We start from the raw sequence: 27,993 nt of genomic DNA on the forward strand, positions 1-27,993 counted from the left end.
GACCCACCTTTGTCTGCTTTGAAAATGAAGGTCTGTGGGTAAATGGATACTGTCGGTCACCATGTTAACAGTATTCAAAGATCAAATCTACTCCCAGATTCTTTTTTGGACTAAAAAGACAAGATATTAAAAGCACTAGCTTTAAAAGACCATTTATTATTCTTAAATATTTACAACTCATGGGTTAAAATATTTACCAGTTTATTACCAATAGGTTATTTGTTGGGATTTTGTTTGGAGGGGGCTTCGCCTGTTATCTTTACCACTTTTATTTCCTATGGAAGAGAATTCCAGGTTATCTTTCAGACATTTTATACTCTTCTTTCTAGACGTTTTGAACTAGTCACCTGGCTATCTTAGGAAATTTCAATGACAGCTTCGTTAATAGGCTTTCTACTTTCCCGTCTCTGAAAAGCAGGTCCCACTTACTTTCTTAGCTATTACCACATAACAGTTCCTAATTGTGAAAAGCACAGTCCAATACAAATAGACACTGGGTGACTTCACCAGTATATACCATAGCATTCCAATGGAAAACGATAAATGCAAAACAGTGATTAAATAGTGAAGACTGACTGACCATGGAATCTCTTTAAGAAACACAATTATGGGAACGTGGAGGCAGAGCAAGCATTACTTATGAAGAATGCATCAAGGAAACCTGATATTGTCACTTAAATAACAAAAAAATGCCTTCAGGCTAAATAGTCCCTTCGTACACGGCTACTGTTAGACCTGAAGTAAAAATATCTTAGAGATTTAAGAAAATCACTATAAATTACTCTATAACTTATGGTATGCAAGGGTTTAAAATGTTCATAATGTTCTTATTTACTTCATCTTACATGAAGATATAAAAAAATAAATATTGCCATGCATATCTTGTTGGCATTCTAAAATCCCACAAATAAATAACTTGAAATGCTATCTAGAGAAATTGCTCCTGTATACTTATTATTATCTACGGAGGACACAAGCAAGTCTGTTTTTATATAGCATCCTTAAACTGAAAAAAGCTACAAAACAAGCCTAATTGAAATACCCTTAAATGATCAAAATGTAATGCTAAGGGAAAGAAAACAATACAAGCCAAAACTGGAGTGCAAACACCTTTTTTGCTGTAGGTTTTAATGGAAAAGGTTTGTGGACTAATGGGATTCCTGGGTTCCCAAGGGCATGCTGGAAACACGGAAAATGATGTAAAAGAAATTGGGAATCCTTCCTCAGGCAACTTTTTATCCTATTTCAGTTTCCTGAAACATCCCTGGTTAAGACTTCTTGTGATGAAAAAGACACAGACGAGCATTTATAAAAGTCCATCAGGTTCCTCATTAAAGCTGAAGTCACACACTAGAGACAGATGGTCTGAAGGGTAATTAAAAGACGGTAGCCGGTTGGGTCCAATCTGTTCTTCGGTGAGCAAATCAAGAGCTGACCTCACACTCAGAGCGTGTTTAGAATACCAGATATAATCCAGCGTGTGCCGGCACTCCCCTGAGGTCCGGATCTTCCAGGTAGTATACGGGGGCTCTGACTGCCCGTCAGCACTCAGCAGCTTGTACGCACTGTTCAGGTTGAGGCTGGAGGAAGCAAAGTGTTTGTAGACCTCCTCTGTTGGCTCTGCGTTGAAGTCCCCACAGACGATAAGGGGAATCTTGGCTCCTTGAGTGATGTTTTGGAGGTTCTGGAGAAGGTCACAACCCTGAGCTGAGCGAAATCGTTCCCAGCCAGTGCGTGCTTTTAGGTGAGTGACAGCGATACAGAACTGTCTACTGGACTCCTTGCACTCTAGGGTCTGTGCAATGGCCACCTGATTGGTTTTCAGTGTCATGGCCGTCAGCCTGATATTGGCACTATTGACTAGCTTGAATCGGTTCTGGAGAAAAAACAAGGCACAGCCATCTGGTCCGTTGTTGTGTTCCACGTCTAGACAAGGTGACCAGGGCTTGGGGAAAAATGTGCCTTGATAGCCCAGTCTACTGAGGAGTGGCTGGAAGGTGTCAAAATAATGGTCCACCTCTTGGAGGCACAATATATCAGGCTGGTAGGCCAGGATTTCTTCTAGGATGAGACATTTCCTTTCTTCCCACTTGAGTGCTTCCACAGGGCATTGCACAAAGTTGTCTTTTCCTTCTCCAAGAGCTGAAATAAAAAAGCCAGTCAGCTGTCAGCTACTACAGGACACATGACTTCTAAGTACCTGGAAGTCTCCTTAGGTCTGACAGTACTCAAGACCCTCAGAACGCTTCCTCAACTTCAGATGCTTTGGGTGATTCTTCTCTGTCTAATCCGCATTAACCTACCAAACTAAATAACCTCTTACTATCCAAATGAGGCAAGCAATTTCTTTTCTTTCATATTAGAACTGTTTCATGTAGGGGTGCCTGGGTGTCTCAGTTGGTTGGGCAGCCGACTACAGCTCAGGTCGTGATCTCGCGGTCTGTGAGTTTGAGCCCCACATTGGGCTCTGTCCTGAGAGCTCAGAGCCTGGATGGAGTCTGCTTCCGATTCTGTGTCTCCCTCTCTTTCTCCCCTCCCCTACTTGCTCTCAGTCTCTCTCTCAAAAATAATAAACAATAAAAAAAAAGTAAAAACAAAACAACAAAACTGTTTCATGTAACTATATTCTAGGATATAAGATCTTAAGTTTTAGCTTGAAACAGTGTTCTTTACAATCCCTGGGATCTAACCTATGTCAGAGGAAGTAAATATTTAACTCTGTACACTAATTTTTTAAGGAAGATTTTATTTTTAAGTAATCTTTATACCCAACATGGGCTTAAAACTCACAACTCCAAGATCAGGAGTCACATGCTCTACTGGCTGAGCCAGCCAGGCACCCCATCTATACGTTAACACTAACTATAATGAACCATAAGGACTGATGCAGACACTACTCGGAATGAATGGAACCTATTTTAAATAGGCAGCTTTTCCAATCAAATACTGGGAAGTCAGGGTATACACCCTTCTTAAAAAAGCTGCCTTTGTTTCTTTTTCTTAAAATTTCAACTGCAACATGAAAGGCAATTCTACAGAGAGCCGACCGACACATTTTTTTAAATTCAGCAGACCTACCAAAGACAGACTTTCTGCCATAACAAAGTAATTTCTTAATGAACTAAAGCATTATCTCCTTAGCCTCAGGTTACAGATGCATATGGGTGGGAATCTAGCTTCAAGAACACCCAGACTCGGGGAGCCTGGGTGGCTCAGTTGGTTAAGCATCTGACTTCGGCTCAGGTCATGATCTCGCGGTTCGTGGGTTTGAGCCCTGACAGTGCCAAACCCACTCTGGATCTTCTGTCCCCCTCTCTGCCCTTCTCCTGCTTGCGCGTGCTCTCTCTCAAAAATAAACATTAAAAACAAACAAACAAAAAAAGAATATCCGGATTCACCACCACCCACAGAGGCCCCATTCCCTGCAGAAAAGTCCTATATGTTACCCATCCAGCAGACTTAGTTTCTGCCTTGCCAATGCTATCCTAGTGCTGTGGACTGAAAGTTGGAGGCAACGGAAAGTGTGAGAATGATAAAAGACAGGGTCCTTTAAATATGGATGTGCTAGGAAGCAGACATTGTATTTGGATAGCCTACAAACATGGAAGGTAAGGTATAAATCTTGAGTTGCTGGATTTGTTAGTGAAAATCAGATGGCTCCCTTTCTTACCCTCCCCGTCTGGGAGCTCCTCATACTGCCCTGGTCACCCCGTCCTCCTACACCTCTATCTGCCCACGCCTCTTCCCTCCACGTAACACATCAGTGCTTTAGGTATGCGCAGAAACAGAAAGGTAGTCACAGCAAACTTAACTGCTCAGGCACAAAAGCATCAGGCATACCTTGGGCAAGGATGTTCCACTGCATGACCCTAATAGGTGGGTGGCTGCTGGGGTGATCCGTCCTCAGGTCCACAAAATCCCTCTGGAATCGGGGGGGTCGAGTGTGCAGGACAGCCCTGCATTCCTCAAGGAGTTCTTTAGGATCAATGGGCTCCAGATGTTCTGGATCAGGTGACACCAAATACTCCGGGTGCTGGGAGGCAGTGCTGCTGTTCAGTGTCTTGGCGAGAGCACTATAGAGCCTGCTCGTGCCGTGTCCCATGGAGCACACTACAGGGAAGGAGAGCACAGTCACACGCCCCGCTCAACCAGAAGATAAAACATTCACCGTCCCTAGAAGCCAAGAACCCGACAGAGGGCAATGTTGCCATGTTCATGCAGAAAGCCATTGCCACAGAGGTGGATTAAAGGAGATGCCAGGTTCTAGCTTTCTACTAGGACAGGTAACTTAAATACAAATGTTAAAGTCGGTTTCTGATTAACTAAGATAATTCTTTTAAGGGAGAAATATCTTCATCTTTATGGCCTCTTCTAATTTAGGATTTGTCTTTATAATTTATAAACCCGGTCTTAATGAAAGCATGGCTCAACAAAATTCACATTCCTTTTTCTAAATATTTTACTAAAAATTTGGAGGCCAGTTTGGAAAAAGCCAGATGTTAGAAAGCCCATGTTAATCTGGAAGAGATTAGGTTATAGCAAGCTGTTGCTGTGGACACCTCATCTATATAGATCCCTCCGTTACGGAACATAACAGTTGGGTTAAATCCATATCCGTTTCTCTTAGGTGTCTACTATACATCAGGGCTCTGGCTTTCTGTAGGCTCTGGATGTCGCTGAGCAATATTAGTCTATAATATCAATTGCCAGATTTTTTAAGAATCTAGAAAAGGGGTTGTAGGTAGAAGGGGTAAGAGAAGGTTGCCCACATCTCCTGGGATCCTGTGAGGAGAAATGGGGTGGAGAGGAGCAGAAAACATTTTCTAGTGCTCCACTTTTTATCCTGATAGATTATAATTCACCAAGGAGAGGACAGCACAATCTCCCACTAATTAGCATGAGGGAAACCGTACTTGTAAGCAGGCGATGGCTCTTTTATTCTGTTCAGTTAAGCATAAATTAGGGTCAATTTTACTTGGAACAACCTTCAAGATTCTGTGTATGATGAATGTTGGTATGGACGAATCTGGATTTCCCTACCACATCCATTATCCTTGCCTTCTCTTCAAAGACACAGTTTTCTAGGGTGCATGGGTGGCTCAGTAGGTTGAGTGTCAGACTTCAGCTCAGGTCATGCTCTCACGGTTCCTGAATTCGAGCCCCGCCTCGGGCTCTGTGCTGACAGCTCGGAGCCTGGACCTGCTGCAGATTCTGTGTCTCCCTCTCTGCACCTCCCCTGCTTGTGCTCTGTCTCTCTCTCTCTCAAAAATAAATAAACTTAAAAAAAAAAAAAAGACACAGTTTTCTTATAAAATACATTATCTGGCAGGCTGACTGCACCTGAAACCAGCATTCATATTCACTGTCACAAGACACAAAGGCAAATTCAAATATTTACCACCAAATGTCCTTAAACATCAAGGTCAATAAGCATGCAAGCATGCTCTCTATTGTTCCTTTTCATCAACTCAACGTAGTTTTTTTTTCCCCCAGCAAGAAAACTAAATAAAGGCAAAGAAACAAACACATCATACATTTAAGCAAGCCTGTTCTCTCTCACACATACATGCGCAAACACATGCACACACCTGTCTCCAAAGTGCTTGATTTGAATATATTAAAATATTTTTGTCAATTTGCTTGCCTATCTGAATGCATGGGTCCAAAGGAAGAGATTTTCTTCTGGGCTGGTAGTACAACTTTGAAAATCTTTCTTCTGTACTTCTAGTTTTTAAGAAAAAAGAAGTGAAAGGTCTTACTGGTTTTTCAAGTGTAGTCTCCAGAAGAGTAGCACCACCTGAACTGTAGACCGCAATGTCACAGAGCACCACAACAAACTCCCAGGTTACCACGGGGTATTTTAAATTTGAAATGTACAGCAATATTTGACATGTGTCAGGCTCTAAGCAAACTACTAGCCTGATGTAGCTTAGTTTCATTTGTCAGGCTGAGTTTTGGGGTGGTTACTGTGATAAAAAAAAACAAGTGTGCAAAAATGAACATGAAAAAGAGAGTAATAGTGTCCAACAGGAGTCTAGGGTCGGAGGAGTTATGTGAAGCCAGAAAAACCATCTTGAACCACATTTCTTTTTAAAAAGTTAGAAACACCTTCACATAAAGAGAGTAACATCCATTTTCAGACAATGAATGCAAACCAGAAAAACATGCCCAGAAAGCAAATCAAAACTGTATCTCACTACAAATGCAAATGAGCTAAACGTCATTAAGAAAATGATAGTACAGCCTAAATCAGAATTAAGAAACTCAGAAATGAGGCAAGAATCAGTAATTAAAAAAAAAAAAATCATTTGAGAGATAGTGGCAAATATTATGTGCTTATTTTAAGCAAAGACACAGTTTTGTGCTTAGCCTTAAGCAAAGATGATCCAACATATGGGTAAAAGGAATTCTTGTAGCAGGAAAACCAATGCAAGGAAATGAAACAAATACTGAAAACTGAAAACTATAAATCAAGAAAACTTTTGAGAGTACAAATCATGGAGGGTTGAATTAAGTTCTGGAGAGGTAATTTCAGGATGGTAACTATAGTTAATACTACTGTACTGTATACTTGAAATCTTCTAAGAGAGTAGACAGACCTTCAGTGATCTCAACACACACACACAAGGTAACTGTGAGGTGACAGATGTGTTAATTAGCTTGGTTGAGGTAACTATTTCACAGTGTATTCGTATACCAAAACATCATGTGGTATATACCTTAAATATATACTACTTTATTTGTTAATTATACCTCAATTAAGCTGGAAATAAATAAAATGGTTTAAAAGAAAAAACTATATGAGCTTAAAAAAAGACATATCATGGATATATTTAAACATTACATGCATAAAGGTCTACCTTCTCTTTGTTATTCTAAAAAAAAAAGAAAAAAAAACCTTAAAAAACCAATATTTGAAACTACATATTGAAAAACACATCACATACCTGAGAATATCAACCCAGAATGAGCAACACCAACTGGACTGTAAAGAAAAAGAAAATCCCTTGGGCATCTAGGCAAAAACATCGAGTTAACTGGTAAGGAAAGTAAATTAAGAGTATCATCAGACTTCAATTGCAATGTTTTATGCCAGAAGAAAATGAAGTTGCATATTTGAAATATATAACTCAAACTTTATATATATGGCTCATCTACATGTGTGCAAGGAATTTATATCTAGCAACATGGGAATATTGACGGACTCCATCAGCCCTTCCTGAGCAAATGAGCGGGGCTGACAAACCAGCCAGAGGTACTTTTGCACAGTCCTCCAGCTAAGAATGGTTTTAAAGGTTGTTAAAAACATACACAGACACACACACAATATGGAATAGGATCACTTTTGGCTCTCAAAGCCTAGATGTTTACTACCCAGCCCTCTTCAGAAAAATTTTGCCACCTCTGGAACTAGAGCACTGACTTCAGACCAAAATGGTAGGACTTTGATATAAGATGGGTGGTAAGCATTAAATATACTGCTACTTAGAAAATCAAATCTAAATAAGGTTGAGAGAGTACAATATATAACGGCTATGTGATCCCACAATGAACTTACAAAGATTTAATACAGCTGAGAAAGGGGGCAGGGAGTAGGGACCACAATGATGAAAATATATTTATTTAAATTTTTTTTTTTTTTTAAATATATTCTAGGGGCATCTGGGTGGCTCAGTGGGTCAAGCGTCTGACTCAATTTCGGCTTAGGTCATGATCTTGTGGTTCATGAGTTCAAGTCCCGCGTTGGGCTCTACACTGACAGTGTGGAGCTTGCTTGGGATTCTTTCTGTCTTTCTCTCTCTCTCTCTCTCTCTCAAGAATAAATATTTAAAAATATATATTCAATTTAAAAATTTTAAACTGGGGTGCCTGGCTGGCTCGGTAGGAAGAGCACGCAATTGATCTCGAGGTCATGGGTATGAGCCCCATACTGGGTGCACAGATTACTAAAATCAAAATACGATAAAATTTAAAAACCTGTAAATTGTTTTCAGAGATCATAATTAGTAGTGGTAGTGTTTGTATTGTTATTATTGTGAGACTGTTGTGTAGGTGTGAAACAAAGCAAATGGATATTCTAATTCCATCATTCTCTGTTGTCCTTTTTTTGGTTTAGTTTTGAAAATGCATTTATAGACTTTTAGCCACAACACTCAAGTAAAATACTCTCGTTAAAGCCAACCCATTTTGGACTAATTGCAATTATTAAATCTGATCACCTATCTGTTGACTCAGCCTCTCAAAGTCTTTCAGTGGTTTTCAAAAATTAAATCTGCCCTCGAAAGACAAAGCTTTACAGCAAACACAATGAAGGACGCTTTGTGGCACAGCCAAGTACTAAGGCCTGAACGGGACAGATTTCAACACACCAATTCCGCTCCTGGTTCCGTCACTGTTTAACTGTGCCCAGCTCTCTATACCTGCTTACCCAGCTTTCAAATGAGGGCCTGTCAAAGGATCCTCATTTTCTCGAGATTTTTTTTGGAAAATGAATCAAGGTTAGAACTGGTGGCAACCTCAAAATAACATTTCTATTACTTGTACCAGAGACACACATATTTCTCTTGAGAAAACTCGCATGTACCATTCAGAATGACTTTTATTCCTCTCATATTTGAGGCCCAGAATGGACGATTTCACATATTAACAGAACAGCTGACCCTGAACAACACAGGTGGAACATGTGATTCAATTATATGTGGATTTTTCACAGTATAGCACTCTAAATGTATTTTCTCTTTCTTATGATTTTCTTAACATGTTCTTTTCTCTAGCTTGCTTTCCTGTATGAATACAGCATCTAATACATTTAACAGACAAAATATGTGCTAATCGGCTGTTTACATTAGCAGGAAGGCTTCCTGTCAACAGTAGGCTATTAGTAAAGTTTTGGGGAGTCAAAAGTCACATGCAAATTTTTTTTACATGCACATTTTTAACTGTGCAGGGGGTCGGTACTCTTAAACCCCCTGTGTTGTTCAAGAGTCAACTGTACCTGGGTATGGAATGCACTGAAAATAAGCCTTTAAAGAAGTTTTACTAGCGTAGACCTCTTGCTCTTTCACTGTGGATTCATTTAGCTGCAAAAGATGTCATTAGGCTAAACTGTGAAGATTCTAGGTAGAGGGAAATTGCTAGGGAGTATTATTATAGTGTTGTCTCTGCTCCTTGGATCTTAAAGGAAACTGAAAGATGGTCCCTAAGATGGACTGATGCAAACGTGAATACCAAGTTCTATAGTAACAGTGACCCAGCACATGCCTTCTAATGGTAAAGTACCTGGGAAGCTGACTAATCAATCAACCAACGTGTTGCACAGGGAGCCTGAACTAGAAGAGAGAACAGATGATGCTGAAAGATGTCTCTGAGGTCTACCCACTCTTGGAGGAGGGCGTCAGTCTATGGCTTCACTGTACACTACACAATTTAATCTTTTAGTCTCTTGGGTGTGGTCTTGGAGAAAACTTTTTTTTTTAATGTTCATTTTAGAGGGAGAGAGCATGAGCGGGGGAGGGAGAGAGAGAGAGAGAGAGGGAGAGAGAAAGGGGGGGACAGACAGCATCGAGCCCCACGCGGGGCTCAAACTCACAAACTGCAAGATAACGACCTGAGCCAAAGGCGGGCACTCAACCAAGTGAGTCACCCAGGCACCCCAAAACTCTCATCTTCTTAATCTAATCTCTCAGTCCTCAGGGATAATCTGTTGATAGTACATTAATTTTACATTCTTATTTCCCTATTCCCTGAGTTTGGGGATGGGCACTCATACCAAGAAGATGTGTGTTGATCTTTTCTCTCAAGAAATTAACAAGTGTTTGGGGAAAGATTAATACACATGAACTAATGAGAGAAAAACTGAGTACTTACTATGCGGAATGGGCTAGGGTTTAATAAGGGTTAAAATAATCAGAATGGATAACAATAACCAGAAAAAGACTTAAATTATGGAGCTCTAATTGCTGACTAAAACACTTGGCCCATCACAGGTAGCCACCATAAAGTCCTGCTTCACTCTCTCAAACACACACATACTGGACACTAGCCCACTGGAGACAGACCAGTGAACTGACTAAAATCTGTCTTCATGGAGCTTCTGCTGTAGTGGGGAAATACAAGGTGATGGTCATCTGGTGAAAACGGCTATGGAGAAAAAAATGAAGAAAGGGAGATAGGGAATGCTAGCAAGTGGGGAGCTGCTAATCCATGTGGGATGCTCAAGGAGGTCTCACTAAAGGATGGAATTTGAGCAGAGAGGTGAAGATGGTAAGGCAATAAATTCATTAAGTCTTATGGAGATCCAATGGGAGAACAAACATTCTGGGCAGAGGGAACAGCAAATACAAGTCCTGAGAAAGGACCACGCTTGGCAGGGTTGATAAACAGCAAGGCACTGAAATGATACACAGAATGAATAAAGAGCTAAGTGAAGCAGTGAGGACAGGGGAGCAGATTATACAGGGCACTGTAGGCCATTCTAAGGACTTGAGCCTTTATCTGAGAGGGGAAGCCACTTGAAAATGTTAAGCAGGAATAAGAATCTGATTTACAATTAAAAAAAATCTCACTGGCTGATGTCTTAAAAATACACTACACCGTAGGGAAGTAAGGGCAGACAGAAAAAGCCATCAGAGGACAATTACAATCATCCAGGCGAAAGACAGTGTCAGTGTCGTAGCTTAGACCAGTGAGTGACAGCAGTTAAAGTGGCTGGATTATGAATACTAAAATTGGAGCCAATAAGTTTTGGTGATAAGCTGGATGTGGTCTGAGAGAGAAGAGTGGTCAAAAAGGTCCTGAGCATTGCCAGCAGAGCAACCAGAAAGGAGGTTTCCAATACTAGCTAGGAAGATTTGATGGGGTTTGCAGAAAATAGGAGTTTAGCAATTAGATACGACTAGGGTTCAGGAGAGAGGTACACACTGGAAATAAACGTTTAGAAGTTAGTGGACCCTTGAGACTAAAGTGAGTGTAGAGAGAAAACAGGCCAAAGGATTGAGCTCTGCGGCAAACCGGGGAAGATGTGGTGAAAATCTGAGGATGACAAGCCAGAGAAGTAGAATAAGGGGATCCTATTCTGGAATCTTCCTGGAAACAAAGCAAAGAAAGTGTTTCCCCCATGAAGTAGTTCCCTCTTGTGCCAAATGCTACTGACAGTTCAAGCAAAACAAAGACTGAGACCATCTGGATTTAGCAACATGGAAAACTTCAGTGACTTTAACAATAGCCATTTCCAATTTTTGGTGGAGTTGTGGGGAAAAAAGGAAACAGGAGAGAGTACAGACATATTTTGAGGAAATTTTGCCCTGAAAGAGAGAGAAATGTAGTGGCTAGAGATGGAGGCTAGAGAATTTTTGGAGGCTATTATACATGTTTAGTTTGCTAATGGGGGGGGGGGGGGCGGGTACCAGAGGGAAAAACGCTGAAGCAGGAGACTTTGGACATGACAGGCATAAAGAAGCCCACATATCCTCTCCCCCCCAAAAGCACTATAAACCTGAACAGAACTGTCAAAACCAACTATGTCAATGCTCTGGATACAGACCAAAGGCATACAACAAACAGAAGCTTCTGTTCATGAAAGCTACCAAACCCTGCACCAGGGCTAGTCCCCGCTGCCCCTCAAGCTCGATGCGAGTAGTTCAACTAGGGCAGCAAGGATATCAAATTATCAAGCTCAGGCCCTGTTGGCCTCCCTGGTGAGTCTATCAAATATTTAAATAAGAAATGACACCAATTTTCACAAACTGCCATTTATTGCTTCCCACGTACAGCCCCTCTAGAAGACAGTCTGGCAGGTTTTTATAAAGCCTAGACTTACATATGGCCCATAACTCGTGCCCCTAGGTACTTTAGCTAAGTGAATTGAACTTCTGTTCCTGCAGAAAAATACACACACAAATGTTAAGCAGTTTTATTAATAATCATCCCAAACTGGAAGCAACTAAGATGCCCTTCACCATGGGAATGGATAAACAACTGAATAACACGGTATCCGGCCGTGAAAAGGATCAAGCTGTCGATTTGCAAGAGTCATCCTTGCAACACGGATGGATCTCAATTGCATTCTGGAAGTTAAAGAGGCCAGATCCTAAAACTTACCTATTATGTGACTGTGTTCACATGCCATTTTTGAAAAGGCAAAACTATAGATTAGTAGTTGCCAGGGGATGGAGGGGGGAAGCGGTGGCTGACTAGGGGAATATTTGGGGTGATGGAACCAATCTGCACAGTCCTAGAGTGGTAGAGACACGATCCTATGCATTTGTCAAAATCCGAACAACTGTCTGTCAAATTTTAATGCGTACAAATTTAAAATATCAACCAGGAGGTGGAACGATCTCAAGAGGGAATGCAGACTTTGACAAATGAATCTAACTTTTTACAAATAAATGTATGGCAATCTCACAGAAGGGGTTCAGTAAAAAGGGAGCTGTTGATCTGAGTAATTTTGGAAAACACTGTTTAATGGGAAACCACATGGCTCAAGACGAAAGGAACAGTATTCTAGTTAGTAAAGTTTCTCACGGGTGTAGTAGGTGTTAATCTCAAAACTGCTTCATATATATTGGTGTTGAACAAGTAAAGGGGTAGTGGACGATGGGAACCCTATTTCTCACAGAGACTGAAGTTAAGTTAAAGAGCAAAAAAGGCTAGAATGAATCATGTGGTCAGAGACATCAGGATGAATTCATGTTTTGCTTACCATACACATAAGATGTACAGATACAGAAATAATTATAGATATGTGTAGGATTCTGATTTTCCACTTGCTGTATGCCATTATCTAACAACTGAGTTATCTCTGCCATCAACCTGCTTTTATGCATTCTAAAAACATGCATTTTATATCTTTATATGTCCAGGATTATTGTAAGGATAAAAATAAAGATATGAGTCTAAAACATTTCTTATAAAATATAATCTCTCTCTGCTCGAGAGAGAGAAAGAGAGAGAGAGAAAGAGAGAGAGAGAGAGAGAGAGAGAGAGAGAAAGAGAGAGAGAGAGAGGGAGAGAGGGAGAGACAGAGAGAGGCAGGCGCCTGGGTGGCTCAGTTGGTTAAGCATACCACTTCAGCTCAGGTCATGACCTCACTGTTCGTGAGTTCCAGTCCCTCATTGGGCTCTCTGCTGTCAGTGCGGAGCCTGCTTCAAATCCTGTCTCCCTCTCTCTCTCTGCTCCTCCCCGACCTGTGCCCTCTCTCAAAATTAAACATTAAAAATATGTTTTTTAAAGACAATATAAGAGGTTGAAAGCAGACATGTATACAATTCATACAAACACAGAGCACATAACTAAATTTGTTTTAAACTGTTTTTTTTGTTTGTTTAAAAAAAATTTTTTTTTTAACGTTTATTTATTTTTGAGACAGAGAGAGACAGAGCATGAACGGGGGAGGGTCAGAGAGAGAGGGAGACACAGAATCTGAAACAGGCTCCAGGCTCTGAGCTGCCAGAACAGAGCCCGACACAGGGCTCGAACTCACGGACCTCGAGATCATGACCTGAGCTGAAGTCGGACGTTTAACCGACTGAGCCACCCAGGCGCCCCATGTTTTAAACTGTTTTAAACTGGTAGCACATATGGTCACAAAAGCTAGGAAGTCACTGCTGTAAAGTTGTCTCCGTGCTGCTCCAGAGACTTCAATTACCCCAAATTATGGATAATCTTCCCTGACGTCTGTCTTTATATTTCTGGTATCCAACCTAGATTTTCTATACTTCAAAAATATTCTTCTCAAAAAGTCATGAGACAGAAAGAAAAGAGGGATTTGGGGAAGTCCCAACTCATTTTTTCCCATGTGTTCGGTTTTTCTTTTCTGTTCCTAGTCCCAAGAACATACGAGCTTACTTAGTTATTTCTTAAGGCTGTATTTCCCAAAACTTTCTGGTAACATACAGACATGTCAAAGTAAGTGCAAAATCCCAAGCTAGGGAATTAATAACGAAAAGTGAACACATAAAGACTTCACATATGGCAGCTCTTTCTGCCCCGGGGCCCCGTCCCCATGCTTTAAGAAAACCTGTTCATTATGCACCAGGGGGAAAAACCCAAAACAACACTTCACATACTATTTTTGCACTTAAAACACAGTGCCAGCCAAGACTTAGACCCACATAAGGACTACAAGGTAGTAAGGCTATAAAAATTTGAAAACATAAGAAAACTAAAGATTATTGGGCACCTTTCTTTCTCCCCATCCTAAAAATGATGCCAGTGACCACTAAGGATTACTGAATACTTAACAGGCACCATTTACAAATTCTGGGGTGTCTGCGTGGCTCGGTCTGTTAAACGTCCAACTGTTGATTTCTGCTCAGGTCATGATCTCACGGTTTCTAAGATGGAGCCCCACGTCATGCGATTCTCTCTCTACTTCTCTCTCTCACTCTCTCAAAATATATAAACTTAAAAAAACAAACAAAAACAAAGAAAACCCAGGAGCACCTGGGTGGCTCAGTGGGTTAAGCATCCCACTCCAGCTCAGGTCATGATCTCATGGTTCCCGAGTTTGAGTCCTGCATCCGGCTCTACACTGACAGTGTGGATCCTGCCTGGGATTCTCTCTCCCTCCCTCTCTGCCCCTCCCCAACTTGTGTGCACATGCACTCACTCTCGCTCTCTCAAAATAAACTTAAAAATAAACAAACAAACCTTACACCATTTACAAATTCTGCTTGCTCTAACTGCATTTTCAATTAACTCTCATAACAATCCTAGGACGTAGGGACTCTTATTATGCCCTTTTTACAATGAGGAAATGACTTGGTATCAATTCTCATTGTTTCTCACCTGTTTTTTAAAAATAGCATTCATTTTGTTCTTTCGGAGAATTAAAACAAAATTTCTTTCCATACATAAATACATGTCCAATTTCAAGATTTTAAGTCATCCTAGTTTAAGTCTTATGCCATAATAGGGGTTGCTATGTGGCACTTTAAAAAGATCTTCAAAGGTTCAGGATGCTCAACATCCAAAGCCAATTTCCTCAGGTGAGACAGTATAAATAATTCGTCCCCGAAGATACTGAAATGTATGAAATATTGACAAAAACTTCTGCGCTAAGCTTTATTTGGCATTCATACTGGCACTCATACTGTAGGTGAGTTTTTTCTTTTAAGTTCTTCTCAGTACAAGGAAGTCACCTTTTTTTTTTTTTTGAATGTTTATTTATTTTGAGAGAGAGTGAGCATGAGCAGGGAAGGGGCAGAGAGAGAGAGAGAGAGAGAGAGAGAGAGAGAGAGAGAGAGAGAGAATTTCAAGCAGGCTCTGTGCTGCCAGTGCAGAGCCCCATGAAGGGCTAGAACTCACGAAGCGTGTGTGAGATCACGACCTGAGCTGAACTCAAGAGTCAGATGCTTGACTGACTGAGCCACCCAAGCGCCCCTGGAGATTGGTATTTTTGATTTGACCCCATATTGTATTTGTTCCCCCTTCCCCACCCCCGCCAGGCATTTTACTAGAAAAAGTATCAGCCATCATCCTCAGTGTGATACACATTATATAATTTATACAGGCAATAGGCAGATCAAAACAGATTTCTTATGACTAGTTATGATTTAGCAATACCATTCCTGCCTTTTTCTTTTTCTAAAAGCGTATTTCCATATACATTTGGAACTGGGTATCTTCACTCCTTGCATAAATACCTCACTGCTATTTTACTTAATAGGAACAAATAATTCTTCCCTCCCTCATAATAGCCTTTAAAGAGTTGCCAAATAATTCAGATTTAGGTTTCTGAAATACCCATTTAGTCATCCCTTTCCTAGAAAACAAGGCAAAAGTGAGCTAATCACTAAAATACAGAATGCAAGTTTACTCTTCATATCACCAATTATAGATACTTCTAAAGCAACAGGCAGACTACAGTATAAGTTCCTGAGTGCCAACCATCAGAGGGAAGTGATCAAGACTTAATGAAACACCTTCACACCATAATCAGAATGCTGGATGAGAATCCTAACAGTTAGACCCAAACTGACTGGGCCTAACATTCCAGGCAGTCCTAACAGCACTTAGAAATCACAACAGAAAGACATCTCTCCACATAATGTTTCTCTAGTTACCCAGCAGTTGCATACTCTGGAGCTTGCCCAAATCAGTCTGTGAATAATTTCTCTCACAAGTTTAGTCTCCTGAAACTGTGGCTTGGCCAAAAAATGCTGATTAAACGCCAAAAACTAAACAAAAACCAGGATAATCTGCATACACACCTGGGAAGCTGCTGGAGCTCACCAACCCTGGGCCCAAGGAAACCTCAAAGAGCAGAGCATACACAAACTGTAAACGACCAACGTCACAGGAAGCCATCATGGAAACAGCAATCCTATGCTGCCATCTGCTGGCCATGTGTTGAAACCTCAGAAAATTTACTTCCCTTGTTCAGTAGCTAATTTTCATTAGGCTTCTTGGGGTAACTAACCAAATAAACACATACATACATACATACATACATACATACATACATACAATAGAAAAGATGCCAAGAGACAGCAAAGCCCCAAGGAATTCTGTCAAACACTGACGAAGAACTGCCTTACACTGGTAGGGCGTTTTATGGTATACTGAGCACTTTTACTTGTGATCCGTTACCCTCTCAAAAATTCCTTGGCTCTTTCATAGATGAGGACACTAAAGTTCATAAGCTTAAGTGACTTGTCCTGAGTCACTATGAAATGTAACTATCTTTCTAGAGTTTTGTGAGACTGTAGTTGGGACCCTCTCTCTGTGGTGATCGGCAGGTCGACCTGGTAAACACACATAACCGCCTTCAAGTTTTGTGTAGGAGTGTGGACGTGTAGTACATTAAATCCTGGATCCTAGGGGCTGGATTCTAAGTGCCAATTTAGGAAGAGATGACTTTCCGGTGAGGGTTAAGTATTTTAGCCAACGTCCAGTCTTCAAATTTCTGTTGTTGAGCACTCCTGACTGAATGTGACAGGCATGCCTGGAGCACTCGGCAATCAGGTATGTTCTCACGTGAAACCCCTGTGGCCAAAGCTTCAACTTTTCTCAGTAAGGCCAGGCTATCGTTTAGCAGAGGCAAAAACAGTCGTGAACGCAGGGACTCAAGTTAGGCTGCCTCGCTTCAAATCCCAGTTTCTCCTTTTACTAATAGGACCCTGACCAAGTTAGCCACCATTTTGCGCCTCAGTTTCTTCATCTGGGCATCACTCTAATGTACTTCACTGTGTTACTATGAGGACTGAGTTAAACCAGATATACATCCTAACTGGTCAGTTAAAGGTTAGCTATTCTACGTAGTGAAGCTCACTTTCCGGGTTTAAAGGGAAGGCTGTTCACTTCTGAAAGCCTGGCATACGCCATACTGCTTCCGTGTGTTTTCATTACTCTTTCCAACAATCTGGCAAAGGAGGTACTGTATTCACCATTTCACAAAAACAGATACTGAGGTAACGACATGAGGACACAGTTTTTTTTAAGATTGCACAATTACTGAGAGGTCTGGCTCCGGAGAAAGTTCCTCGCACCTTGGACTCTTGCTCATCAGCATCTCCGACAGCACAGACAGCCAGGACAACTGCAACGGTGCCTCTGCCAGGGCACACACGGGAATAAACAAAGGTCGAATTCCACCTGCTCCTTCTGCCAACGTCACTGCCACCACGGCACACGCGCTGGCATGGCACACGGTGTACAAAGCAGTGTAACAGCCTGCACGGCAGTGCTAGAGACACAAGTGAAGGTCAGGACTCTCAACCGAACGCGTCTAAAAATACCAGCACCTAGACACAGTGGGACAATCCGAACGACCTTTCCTCTCGAGGCTGCAGGCTATACAAGAACGCCAAAACGTTTTCCGGGCTCCGCCACACCTTCAGCCATGCCAGATTCATCTAGAAAACCTCACCACGGAAGAAGAAATCTCTCCACAGTAAGAGCTTAGGTTGACCATTTTAATTGGTGCTCAACTGTGAAGCTGGCTGACCAACCATTTCCACAAACTGGGCTTTTTCTAGCTCAAAGTGAAACGTGAAAAGGTAGAAAAACTAACAGAATGTGGTGGAACTGCTCCCCACTAAGACATGAAGTCTGTGTTACTACATGTTGCCCCCCAAATAGTGCATTTTTACAGTTATGAATGGAAACATGAAAGCTAAAAGGAAAAATCTGCTGACAGTACAGACATTTTCCCTTGTGACCAGGAGTCCACAAACTACAGTCCATGAGCCAAATCTAGCTGGCACCCTGGTTTTGTGCTGCCTGTGGTCTTTCATTTTTTTAATGTTTGAAAAAAAATAATAATAGTTCATGACATGGGAAGACCGTATGAATTCAAATTTCGGTGTCCAATTAGTAAAGTTCATGTCCTGTCTATGGCTGCTTCCACACCACGACGGTAGAGTGGAATAGTTGTGACACTGACATATGGCCCACAAGGCCTAAGGTATTTCCTACCTGGCTCTTTACAGAAAAGGTTTGCAGACCCCTGTTCTAGATTCTATTGAAATGCAATTGTATAGCTAGTTTGTATACATTTCACAAAACCAATGAACGATTTTCAGTCGCTTCAAATAGGGGAAAACAATTTGCACATATAAATTTCCATGGCCTTGCTTGAATAGTTAAAGGTACATGTAGGAAAAGAATGATCTTTCACCATTTGAACTGAAACTGTAAGTGGCTTTAAAATCTCTATTCATACCACTCAATTTTCAAGTGGGAATTGAAACAAATAATTAAAAATATATATAATAGGAATTGATATGTTAATACACTCAATAGGTCACTGGGCATGAAGTACAAGATACATTTACCCTCTCCTTCATTAAGAGCTTTCAGGAATAAACTAAGTGTATTCAAATTTTTAAAAAGAATGAAACGATAATATGGGAAGACAAGAAAGGATGCCATCAGTGGACCAAGAATTTGGAGGAATTCCAGGAAGACAGAAACAGATTTGCATTAACAGAGAAACCAGAGGGGAGGAAAATGTAGTACAAGTTACCAAAGGTGCATTAAATATGGTTCTTGCCAAGGGAGCTTTGAAGAAACTCCAAGTGGAGTCAACAAAGATAAAGGGCAGGAGAAGCTGAGGGGCAACTGTTAGGGTAATTCATTCAAGAATGGCTTTTGAAACAGCTGTGCTAATTCCCCCACGTCCCCTGTCTTCCCCAGAAGCAAGGGTGGTTTCTGCCTGTGAGACAGAACCAGAGAACAGCTTCAAAGAAAAGGGGGAGATGTGCCTTGGAAGGGCTCCCAAGGATGACAGATCTAAAAGGAAAGTAGACCAGGAGCCCCTGGCTGGCTCAGTCAGAAGAGCATGAGACTCTTGATCTCAGGGTCATGAGTTTGAGCCCTATGCTGGGTGTATAGATTACTAAAAATAAAAACTTGAAAAAAAGAAAAAAAAAAAAAAAAGAAAAGTAGACCAGATCAAGGTCTAACTCTGACCTCAAGAATATTTCTATGGGAATGCAAGCTGGTGCAGCCACTATGGAAAACAGTATGGAGGTTCCTCAAAAAAACTAAAAATAGAACTACCCTACGACCCAGCAATTGCACTACTAGGCATTTATCCATGGGATACAGGTGTGCTGTTTCGAAGGGACACATGCACCCCCATGTTTACAGCAGCACTATCAACAATAGCCAAAGTATGGAAAGAGCCCAAAGGTCCATCGATGGATGAATGGATACAGAAAATGTGGTATATATACATATATACAATGGCCTATTTCTCGGCAATCAAAAAGAATGAAATCTTGCATGTGCAACTACGTGGATGGAACTGTAGGGTATTATGTTTAGTGAAATTAGTCAGAGAAAAGACAAAAATCATATGACTTCACTCATATGAGGACTTTAAGAGACAAAACAGATGAACATAAGGGAAGGGAAATAATATAAAATAATATAAAAACAGGGAGGGGGACAAAACAGAAGAGACTCATAAATATGGAGAACAAACTGAAGGTTACTGGAGGGGTTGTGGAGGGGGGATGGGCTAAATGGGTAAGGGGCACTAAGGAATCTACTCCTGAAATCACTGTTGCACTATATGCTAATTTGGATGTAAATTTTTAAAAATTAAAAATAAAATTAAAAAAAAAAAAGAATACTTTTAAAAGTAGGGTGAGGAGTTAAACAGATTAGTGAACACAGAAAGAAGCCTTCCTAGCTTTGGCAAAGGTAGAGGTCTCCAACCTGCTCTTGGGAAACCTGCCTGTCCAACCACCACATAACCTTCTACTTACAGAACCGTGTAAACTGTTCTCCCCCTTAGGGGAGGCCCGTGGGAGAACCAGGCTTACATATCTACATATATTTAAAACTACAGGAGAGTATTATGGACACAAAACAAGCTTCTATGAAAAAAAGCCACAGAGAACTAGAAAATGTCTAGAAATTTTTTTTTAAGTTTATTTATTTGAGAGCGAGAGTGAGAGCGAGAGAGAGAATTCCAAGCAGGCTCTGTGCTATCAGCACAGAGCCCAATGTGGGGCTTGATCTCAAAGCGTGAGATCACAACCCGAGCCAATATCAAGAGCGATGCTTAACTGACTGAGCCACCCATGTTCCCCTAGAAATTTTAAATGACTGCAAAACAGAAATAGTCAGAAAAACTGACAAAATGGATGAGATAAAGACATTTAAAAATGACAGAAGAGACACAGGATAGATCCACATGGTCAATAATCTGTCTAATGGGAGTTTAAGAACATGAGAGTAGATGACAGAGTTGATAAAATAATCCAAAAAATAACAAAGTTTTCCTGTACTAAAGAAAGGTATGGCCTTAGATTAAATGGGCTTGCCCAATGCTGGGACATTTTTCCTGATGGAATTTTGGAACACAAAGCGTAAGAAAAATCCTGTAAGTTTCTGGAAATAATACTCATAAAGACATTTAAAGTTTTGAGGACAGAAGATTTTTATTAACGGGCATGCGTTATTCCAGTAATTTTCTAAAGACTTAATTTAAAAATTCATCATGACTTTTTTTCTAAATAAAATTCAGAACAAAGTACCTGAAAGAGAAACCAATTCCAGAATACGTCTCAGGACACCTATCTGACCTATAAAGACTTGAAAGATAAACTTCTTTCAGTAGTCCCTGGATGATGGCTAACATTCATGACAGCAAAACATAAAAAGGAAATACAAAACTATTATATTCCAGGTATCTTTAGAATCTGCAAAGTACTTTACTGTGTACCCTGTGCTGCATGAGACACTCAGAGTCACAAGTGTGCCTGCAGACTAGCAATGACCTGCCCAAGGACCGGAAGCGCAAAGAGCTGGGAGCAGGAAGATAGTGGGAACAGGCAGGGCAAGTGTGAGGAACTCTCTGGACATCCTGTGGAAACAATTCTTTACTGTACTTCTGTCTGCACTGTAACTTTTACTTTCCTGGACTTCCCACACTCCTCTGATTCTGAAGATGGAACAAAAAAGGTTTTAAATTTTTCTTCTCTGCACAGTCCCTCATCATCTAACAGCAGAATCTAACTTTTGGAGGCATGAGAATCAATGCACTGGTAAGAAATTTCTAGCAGGCTGCTATGCATTTAGTAAAACAAATCTCCTCACTGGCAGTAAAACAAATCTGTGTGGTAAGAGGCTCTCCGCCTGGGCTATGCATCAGAATCATCGGATGCTCAGGCCCCATGAGTTAAAATTCAGAAGATCTGAGTGGGCCCAGGTATTTTTAAAAATCAATTTATTTGAGAGAAAGCACAACTGGGGGAAGGGCAGAGAGAGTCCCAAGCAGGCTCCACACTGTTAGCATGGAGCCAAACACAGGGCTCCATTCCATGAACCTTGAAATCATGACCTGGAGGGAAGTCAGAAGCTTAACTGACTGAGCCACCCAGGTGCCCCACCCCTCCCCCAGGCATTTTTTGATACTGAAAGGAGAAAAAAGTATTTCTGGGGAGACATTCAAAGTAGTAATTTTCTTTATCCCTCTTTCCCCTGAGCACTCCTGCCCACAACAGATACTGAATTCTTGGTAACCGGTATGTTAAGTGTTGCTTTGACACCAGCTAAAATCATCCACTTGAGGTATTACTCCTTCCTGTGGGAAGGCTGTTTTTCACCTATTCTAAGAATAACAATAAATTCAAAATATTTTGGCTGCTTTTCATGAAAGTACAATTGAGTTTATTTTTTTTTTTAATTTTTTTTTTAACGTTTATTTTTGAGACAGAGAGAGAGCATGAACGGGGGAGGGGCAGAGAAAGAGGAAGACACAGAATCTGAAGCAGGCTCCAGGCTTCGAGCCATCAGCACAGAGCCCGACGCGGGGCTCGAACTCACGGACTGCAAGATTGTGACCTGAGTTCAAGTCGGACGCTTAACCGACTGAGCCACCCAGGCGCCCCCAATTGAGTTTAGTACAGAGCCAAACACCCATGCACATTATCCTTGAATTTCTCAGTATTTATTCAAGCATGATAACCATTTTCAAGTATATAAATCCTGATTAGAATTTATGCAAATGGGGCGCCTGGGTGGCTCAGTCGGTTGAGCGACTAACTTCAGCTCAGGTCATGATCTCACGGTTCGTGGGTTCGAGTCCCGTGTCAGGCTCTGTGCTGACAGCTCAGAGCCTGGAGCCTGTTTCGGATTCTGTGTCTCCCCCTCTCTCTGTTCCTCCCCTGCTCTCTGTCTCCCAAATATAAATAAACGTTAAAAAAAAAGAATTTAAGCAAATATAGGGGTGCCCAGGTGGCTCAATTGGTTAAGCGGCCGACTTTGGCTCAGGTCACGATCTTACATTCATGAGTTCGAGCCTGCGGCGAGCATAGTTCAGAGCCTGGAGCTTTAGATTCTGTGTCTCTTTCTCTCTGCCCCTCCCCCCCCCCCCCAAAATAAGTAAACCTTAAAAAAAGAAAAAGAATTTAAGAAAATATAGACACTTCCTCTTTTCTTCCTCCTCCTTCCAAAAAAATTTGGAAATCGCCTCATTTATTCATTAGTAAACATCATTGAAATCTACATGATACTACATTTATCCACACTACTACACTTCCATTACAATGACAGTCTCAAATTTTTCCTCACTGAATTTTCTTAAATACACCAATTCTTTCCTTTTTTTAAAAATTTTTTAATGTTTGTTTATTTTTTGAGAGAGAGAGCCAGAGTGTGAGTGGGGGTGCAGAGAGAGAGGGAGACACAGAATCCGAAGCAGGCCCCAGACTCTGAGCTGTCAGCACAGAGCCCAACGCAAGCCCAAACTCATGAACTGTGAGATCATGACCTGAGCCAAAGTCAGACACTTAACTGACTGAGCCACCCAGGCGCCCCTCCTTCCCTTTCTTAAAGCCTGCTTTTTGTTCAGGTAAATGTTCTTACTCAGAGGCCTCCTAAATTGCCTTGGAGCCCAAGTTCAAAGATCCTAACACTCCTCCAGAATCCTCTCCCAGGTTTCTCAAATTTTCCAGAAATAAGTACTTTTGAAAGGAGGAGTGGAGCTTATAAAATACTTGCCAAGTTTTCCAGAAAGAATCATCTGGGGCACTTGTTAAATATACAACTTGGGGTGCTTGGGTGGCTCAGTCGGGTAAGCCTCCAAGCGTCCCGACTCTTGATTTTGGGTCAGGTCATGATCTGGCAGTTCGTGGGTTTGAGCCCCACATGTTTGAGCTCCGTGCTGACAGTGTGGAGCCTGCTTGGGATATTCTCTCTCTCTCAAAATGAATACACACACACACACACACACACACACACCAGGCTTCTTGGGATATTCTCTCTCTCTCAAAATGAATACACACACACACACACACACACACACACACACACACACACACACCAGGCTTCTTGGGATATTCTCTCTCTCTCAAAATGAATACACACACACACACACACACACACACACACACACACACACACACACACACACACACACACACACCAGGCTTCTCCTAGGAGGAAATGATTCAAGTACATAGGTGAAAGACAAGAAATCTGTCTTGAAACAACTGTCCCAGATTCTAGAAGTACATCTTTTCTGATGGTATTCATTCATCACTGCTTCCATACTGACCACCTTCTCATGTGGTCTTTTCGCCCTGCCTGTCATCACTGTGCTCCCTTCCAGGGATGTACCCTCCTTTCACCTATTCAAAAGCACTTCGCTTCCCAACAAATCCAGCCACACTGATTTCTCTTTCTTCTCGATTCCTGACACAATTAGTCATGTGATACAATATTTGGCCTTTTAAGTATACTGTATTCAATAAAACTTGTGGACTGAATGATGTCAATTTATCTTCTTTATTTTTTCTAGGTCAAGTCCAGTGTTGAGACAGTAAGCAAGATTAAATGCTTTGCAAAGGTTCATACGTAAATGTGTTGAATGTGATTCTGGAGCTATGGTTATTAACTCAAACACCCCCAATAGCTCACTATTTAAACTATTAGCACTGAATGCTACAGGAAAATGATACCTTAGTTCTCCCACAAGGAAAGCAATTTATTCTGTAGGAACTTGATAATTACAAGCTTTCCCATTTCTCTCTCATCAACAGCTTACTCACAGAGTTAAGGGACATACTAAATAAAGCCACCTCCTGAAATGAGCTGGTATTTGCTTTTAAAATTGTCCCAAGAAAAAAAGCAACATGTTCCAGGGGTGGCTTACAGTCATTCAGCCAAACTCTTAATTATCTGAGGAGGAGGGATCTGGAAGACAGCACTTATAAACCCACAGATGACTCCCGATTGCATTTCATCCAGTACAGTAACTGTGGCAATTGCTGCTTCTTTATGGGGGTGCTGTCCTTGTGTGAGAAAAGACAGCAAAACACTGAAGTTGTTTCCAAGTTCCCCTTTAAATTCTAATAACCTAGGATGTGATGACTGTACTCGTCTTTCTAGTGACCTCTGATGGGACTGCCAAGGGACCTACGTTAGGAAGGAAACGATTATCAAATGGAGTCAAGGGGTGGGACTCATCACCTACCCCCAAGCCTCGACAAGAGACTCTCTGGAGGGAAGAGTAGCTTTCAGCTACCCGAGGGCTTCTCTTGCCAGATGTCTAAATTTTGGGGCATGGAAGAATAATGGGGAGGTTTATTCTTATTGTTAGCTTGTTAAGTAATGTGGAATCTGTTAAGTAATGTGGAACCAATTCTTTTAATAGGTCTCTAGTAGGATCCATTAGTCTGCCATTTTTAAAAGCACTGAATGCTGGTTCTGGGGCTCTTTGGAAAACATTTTACTGGGGGTTTCTTCTCTCACCCTGCCAGCTGCTTCCATCCTTCATGCTTTTCCCTTTTTGTTCCTGCCTTTTCCCAAATAAAATGATTTAATTTCTTTCAATCTTAACCATGCTTCAAGGCCCAGCTCAAATACCAATTACTTCTTGAAGGCTAAAAAGATCACCTTTGCTGAAAGGGACCTCCCCATCTCTGGCACCCTTGTGTCATGAGCAAACCTCTAACTGTAAGAGAATAAAAGAGAATAAAAAAAATAAAGAGAATAAAAATAAAAAAGAGAATAAAAAGAGAATAAAAGAATTTCATTTCATTCAACAGTTATTTCTTTTTGTAAGTTCTTCTCTCTTATTAGGCAGTAAACTCCATAAAGGCAGACTAAGGCTCACATTCTTTTACTTCCTGTAATAAAGCACCTACAGTGTGTGTAAGGCATTCTGCAAAGACTTCCTGAATGAATGAGTGATCCAGCAATTGAGTAAATGAATGTATTCACATTTCTTCTCTAACAAGTAGCTGAAGCTAAAACTGCATGCAAAAGGAAAACTGCCTAGATTTCTAGTAACTGTCTATGATATCATAAGCATCCTAAAGCCTTTCAGTTTCTTTATTTGTAAAACTAGGGGGTTTCAGAGACTTTTTAAAAAGTTCATTAAATACCTGTATCAAAAGCCTAATGTTCCAAATACTCTAACCTGACCTTTTTTCCTCAGCCAACACCACAGCTATCTGTATCACACAAGCTATCTGTATTCCCAAGATGTAACTATGGACAAACTCTGCCTAAGGGACTTTGAGATCTGAGCTGGTTCTGGAGAAGACACTAACTGGCTTTCTCTTTTACCTCTTCTTCTTCAAACCAAACAACATTCCTCTTGAAAATTTCCAGCAAGAAAAAACACTAACAGTTATTAGGTGGCACCCATCCTAACAGCTATTTTCACACAATGTGCCAAATTCCTACAGAGCTGGGGCAAAAAAAAAAAAAAAGAAAAGAAACCCTGTGAATTTCATGTAATCGACATGTTCATCACACTATAAAAAACAAAAAACCAAAAAAGCTGAATAGGACTGTCAAGTTCACCCTTTGTAAAGAATAATATGGAGTTGAGTCTAAAGTAACCAGTTTAGCATCCTAATTTTAAAGGTACATCTCAGCCTAAACATCTGCTAATAATCTGAGAAGAGTTTAAAGTCTTTTTTTTTTTTTTAATGTTTATTTGTTTTTTGAGAGAGACAGAGTGCAAGTGGGGGATGGGCAGAGAGAGGGAGACAGAATCCCAAGCAGGCTCCTGGCTCCTAGCTGTCAGCAGAGTCCCAAGCAGGGCTCGAACTCAAGAAACAGATCATGCATGACCTGAACTGAAGTCAGAGGCTTAACCTACAGAGCCACCCAGGAACCCCGAAGAGTTTAAAGTCTTGGCTTCAATCACGTTTAGATTTTAGATTATCACTTTCATTAATAAAAGAAAGTCCCATTAAACATATTTTTTCTACTGCTCAGTTCTTAAATCAATCCAAAACTTTCTGAGGAAAATGTATTTATAACCTAGGATGGCTATACAAAGGTCTTAAACAGCAATAACCTAACTTGAGCATGGCCAAGATACACTTTTTAGTGTGATGTAGTAATTGCCAGATTTGAAAGAGAACCTTCATTCTTATTTAAAACAGTATCATTACTTTGTACGTAATTTTTAGCCTCAGCAATGTGTCCTCAGGCAGAAACGGAGGTGGCAAAAAAGGTAAAGTCAGGGTATGTATGTGATGTATCACATTGGCTCTTGACAAACGAAGGCATCGCCTTTACAAGATCTTAACCCAGGTATACAGTACACACAGATTGACCTAAGTAATAAGAGTGGAAGACTCCGGAAAAATCCAAATACGTAAATGTAAAACCAGTCAATGTGTGTTATCATGTAGTCAGCATAACTTTAAAGAAATTCATAACATCTAAATCATGCAAGATCCATGATCAAAAAATACCACTTTCGATGGCTTTTTTTTTTTTTTTTGCACAAAATTTGCTTAATTAGCGCAATAGGAAGTAAAACAGACACAAGTTAATTTGCGGCCTCGGAAGGGGCAGATTTAGCGTTAAGAGCGAGAAATACCAAAGGCACCGCATCCAAGGATCAAACGGGACCCTGAAAGGTGTTCCAGTTCTTACTGGACGCAAACCCCAGGATAGGCAGGGCAAGGGGAAAGCGGAAAACGGGAAGAGTCGTCTGTTCGGGGAGAGGAGGGCCGGCTTCCCGGCCAGAACCCCCACACCCTGGCAGCCCCGGGCTTCCCATTCATTCCGCGCGGTCCCCAGGAGGCGGCCGCGGGTCGGCAGCCGCGGGGTTCTCCGCCCGGTACCGCGCACTCACCTGTTCGGGAACACGACCTCGCGGCGCCCGAGGCCGCTGAGGCCGCCGCCAGGAGCCGGGGGGACGCGGGCCGGGGGGCGGCCGCCGGCGGAGGCGACTGGCGGCGCAGCCCGGGGGTGGGCAGGCGGCGCAGGCCGGACGCGTCCCTCTGCAGCAGGGCGGAGCAGAGCCGCCGCGGGCTCTGATACATGCCGGGCGCCGCCGCCACAACCGCCGAGGCCCCTCGCGCGCGGGAGGAGCGGAGCCTGGCCGAGGCCGAGGCGGGCGAAACGAGCAGACTCTCGGGGACCTTCTGAGCGGATGCTCCCAGGCTCCTAGTCGCCCAGCCCAGGCCTGAGGGCAGTGCTGAGCAGACAAGCCCGGGAGGGAGACGCGGGAGCTACGGCAGCTCAGGGAGCAGCAGCTCGGTCTGCCGCCGGCCGGCGAGAGCT

The 27,993-nt window shown here is 41.7% G+C and overlaps 1 protein-coding gene across 6 annotated transcripts; it reads right to left on the bottom strand.

Moving 5' to 3' along the window:
- Positions 1-136: 136 nt before the first annotated feature.
- On the bottom strand, positions 137-27,993 carry NOCT (nocturnin). 6 transcript variants are annotated; one of them, XM_086704216.1, is made up of 5 exons: positions 27,563-27,635; positions 6,948-6,985; positions 5,589-5,724; positions 3,841-4,110; positions 137-2,142 (listed from the first exon to the last, which is right to left on the bottom strand). In XM_086704216.1, the coding sequence occupies exons 4-5, from the start codon at positions 4,100-4,102 to the stop codon at positions 1,307-1,309; spliced, it is 1,098 nt and encodes a 365-aa protein (XP_086560342.1). In that variant the 5' UTR covers positions 4,103-4,110; positions 5,589-5,724; positions 6,948-6,985; positions 27,563-27,635; the 3' UTR covers positions 137-1,306. The 6 variants fall into 6 exon arrangements, with proteins under 6 accessions (XP_086560342.1, XP_086560345.1, XP_086560344.1 ...); XM_086704219.1 differs by lacking the exon at positions 5,589-5,724 and having other exon boundaries at positions 27,563-27,875; XM_086704218.1 differs by lacking the exon at positions 5,589-5,724 and having other exon boundaries at positions 6,948-7,015; positions 27,563-27,875.

Source organism: Puma concolor, chromosome B1, assembly GCF_028749965.1.
Source record: "Puma concolor isolate L17-30 chromosome B1, mPumCon1.1.hap2, whole genome shotgun sequence".
Classification (NCBI taxonomy): Eukaryota; Metazoa; Chordata; class Mammalia; order Carnivora; family Felidae; genus Puma; species Puma concolor.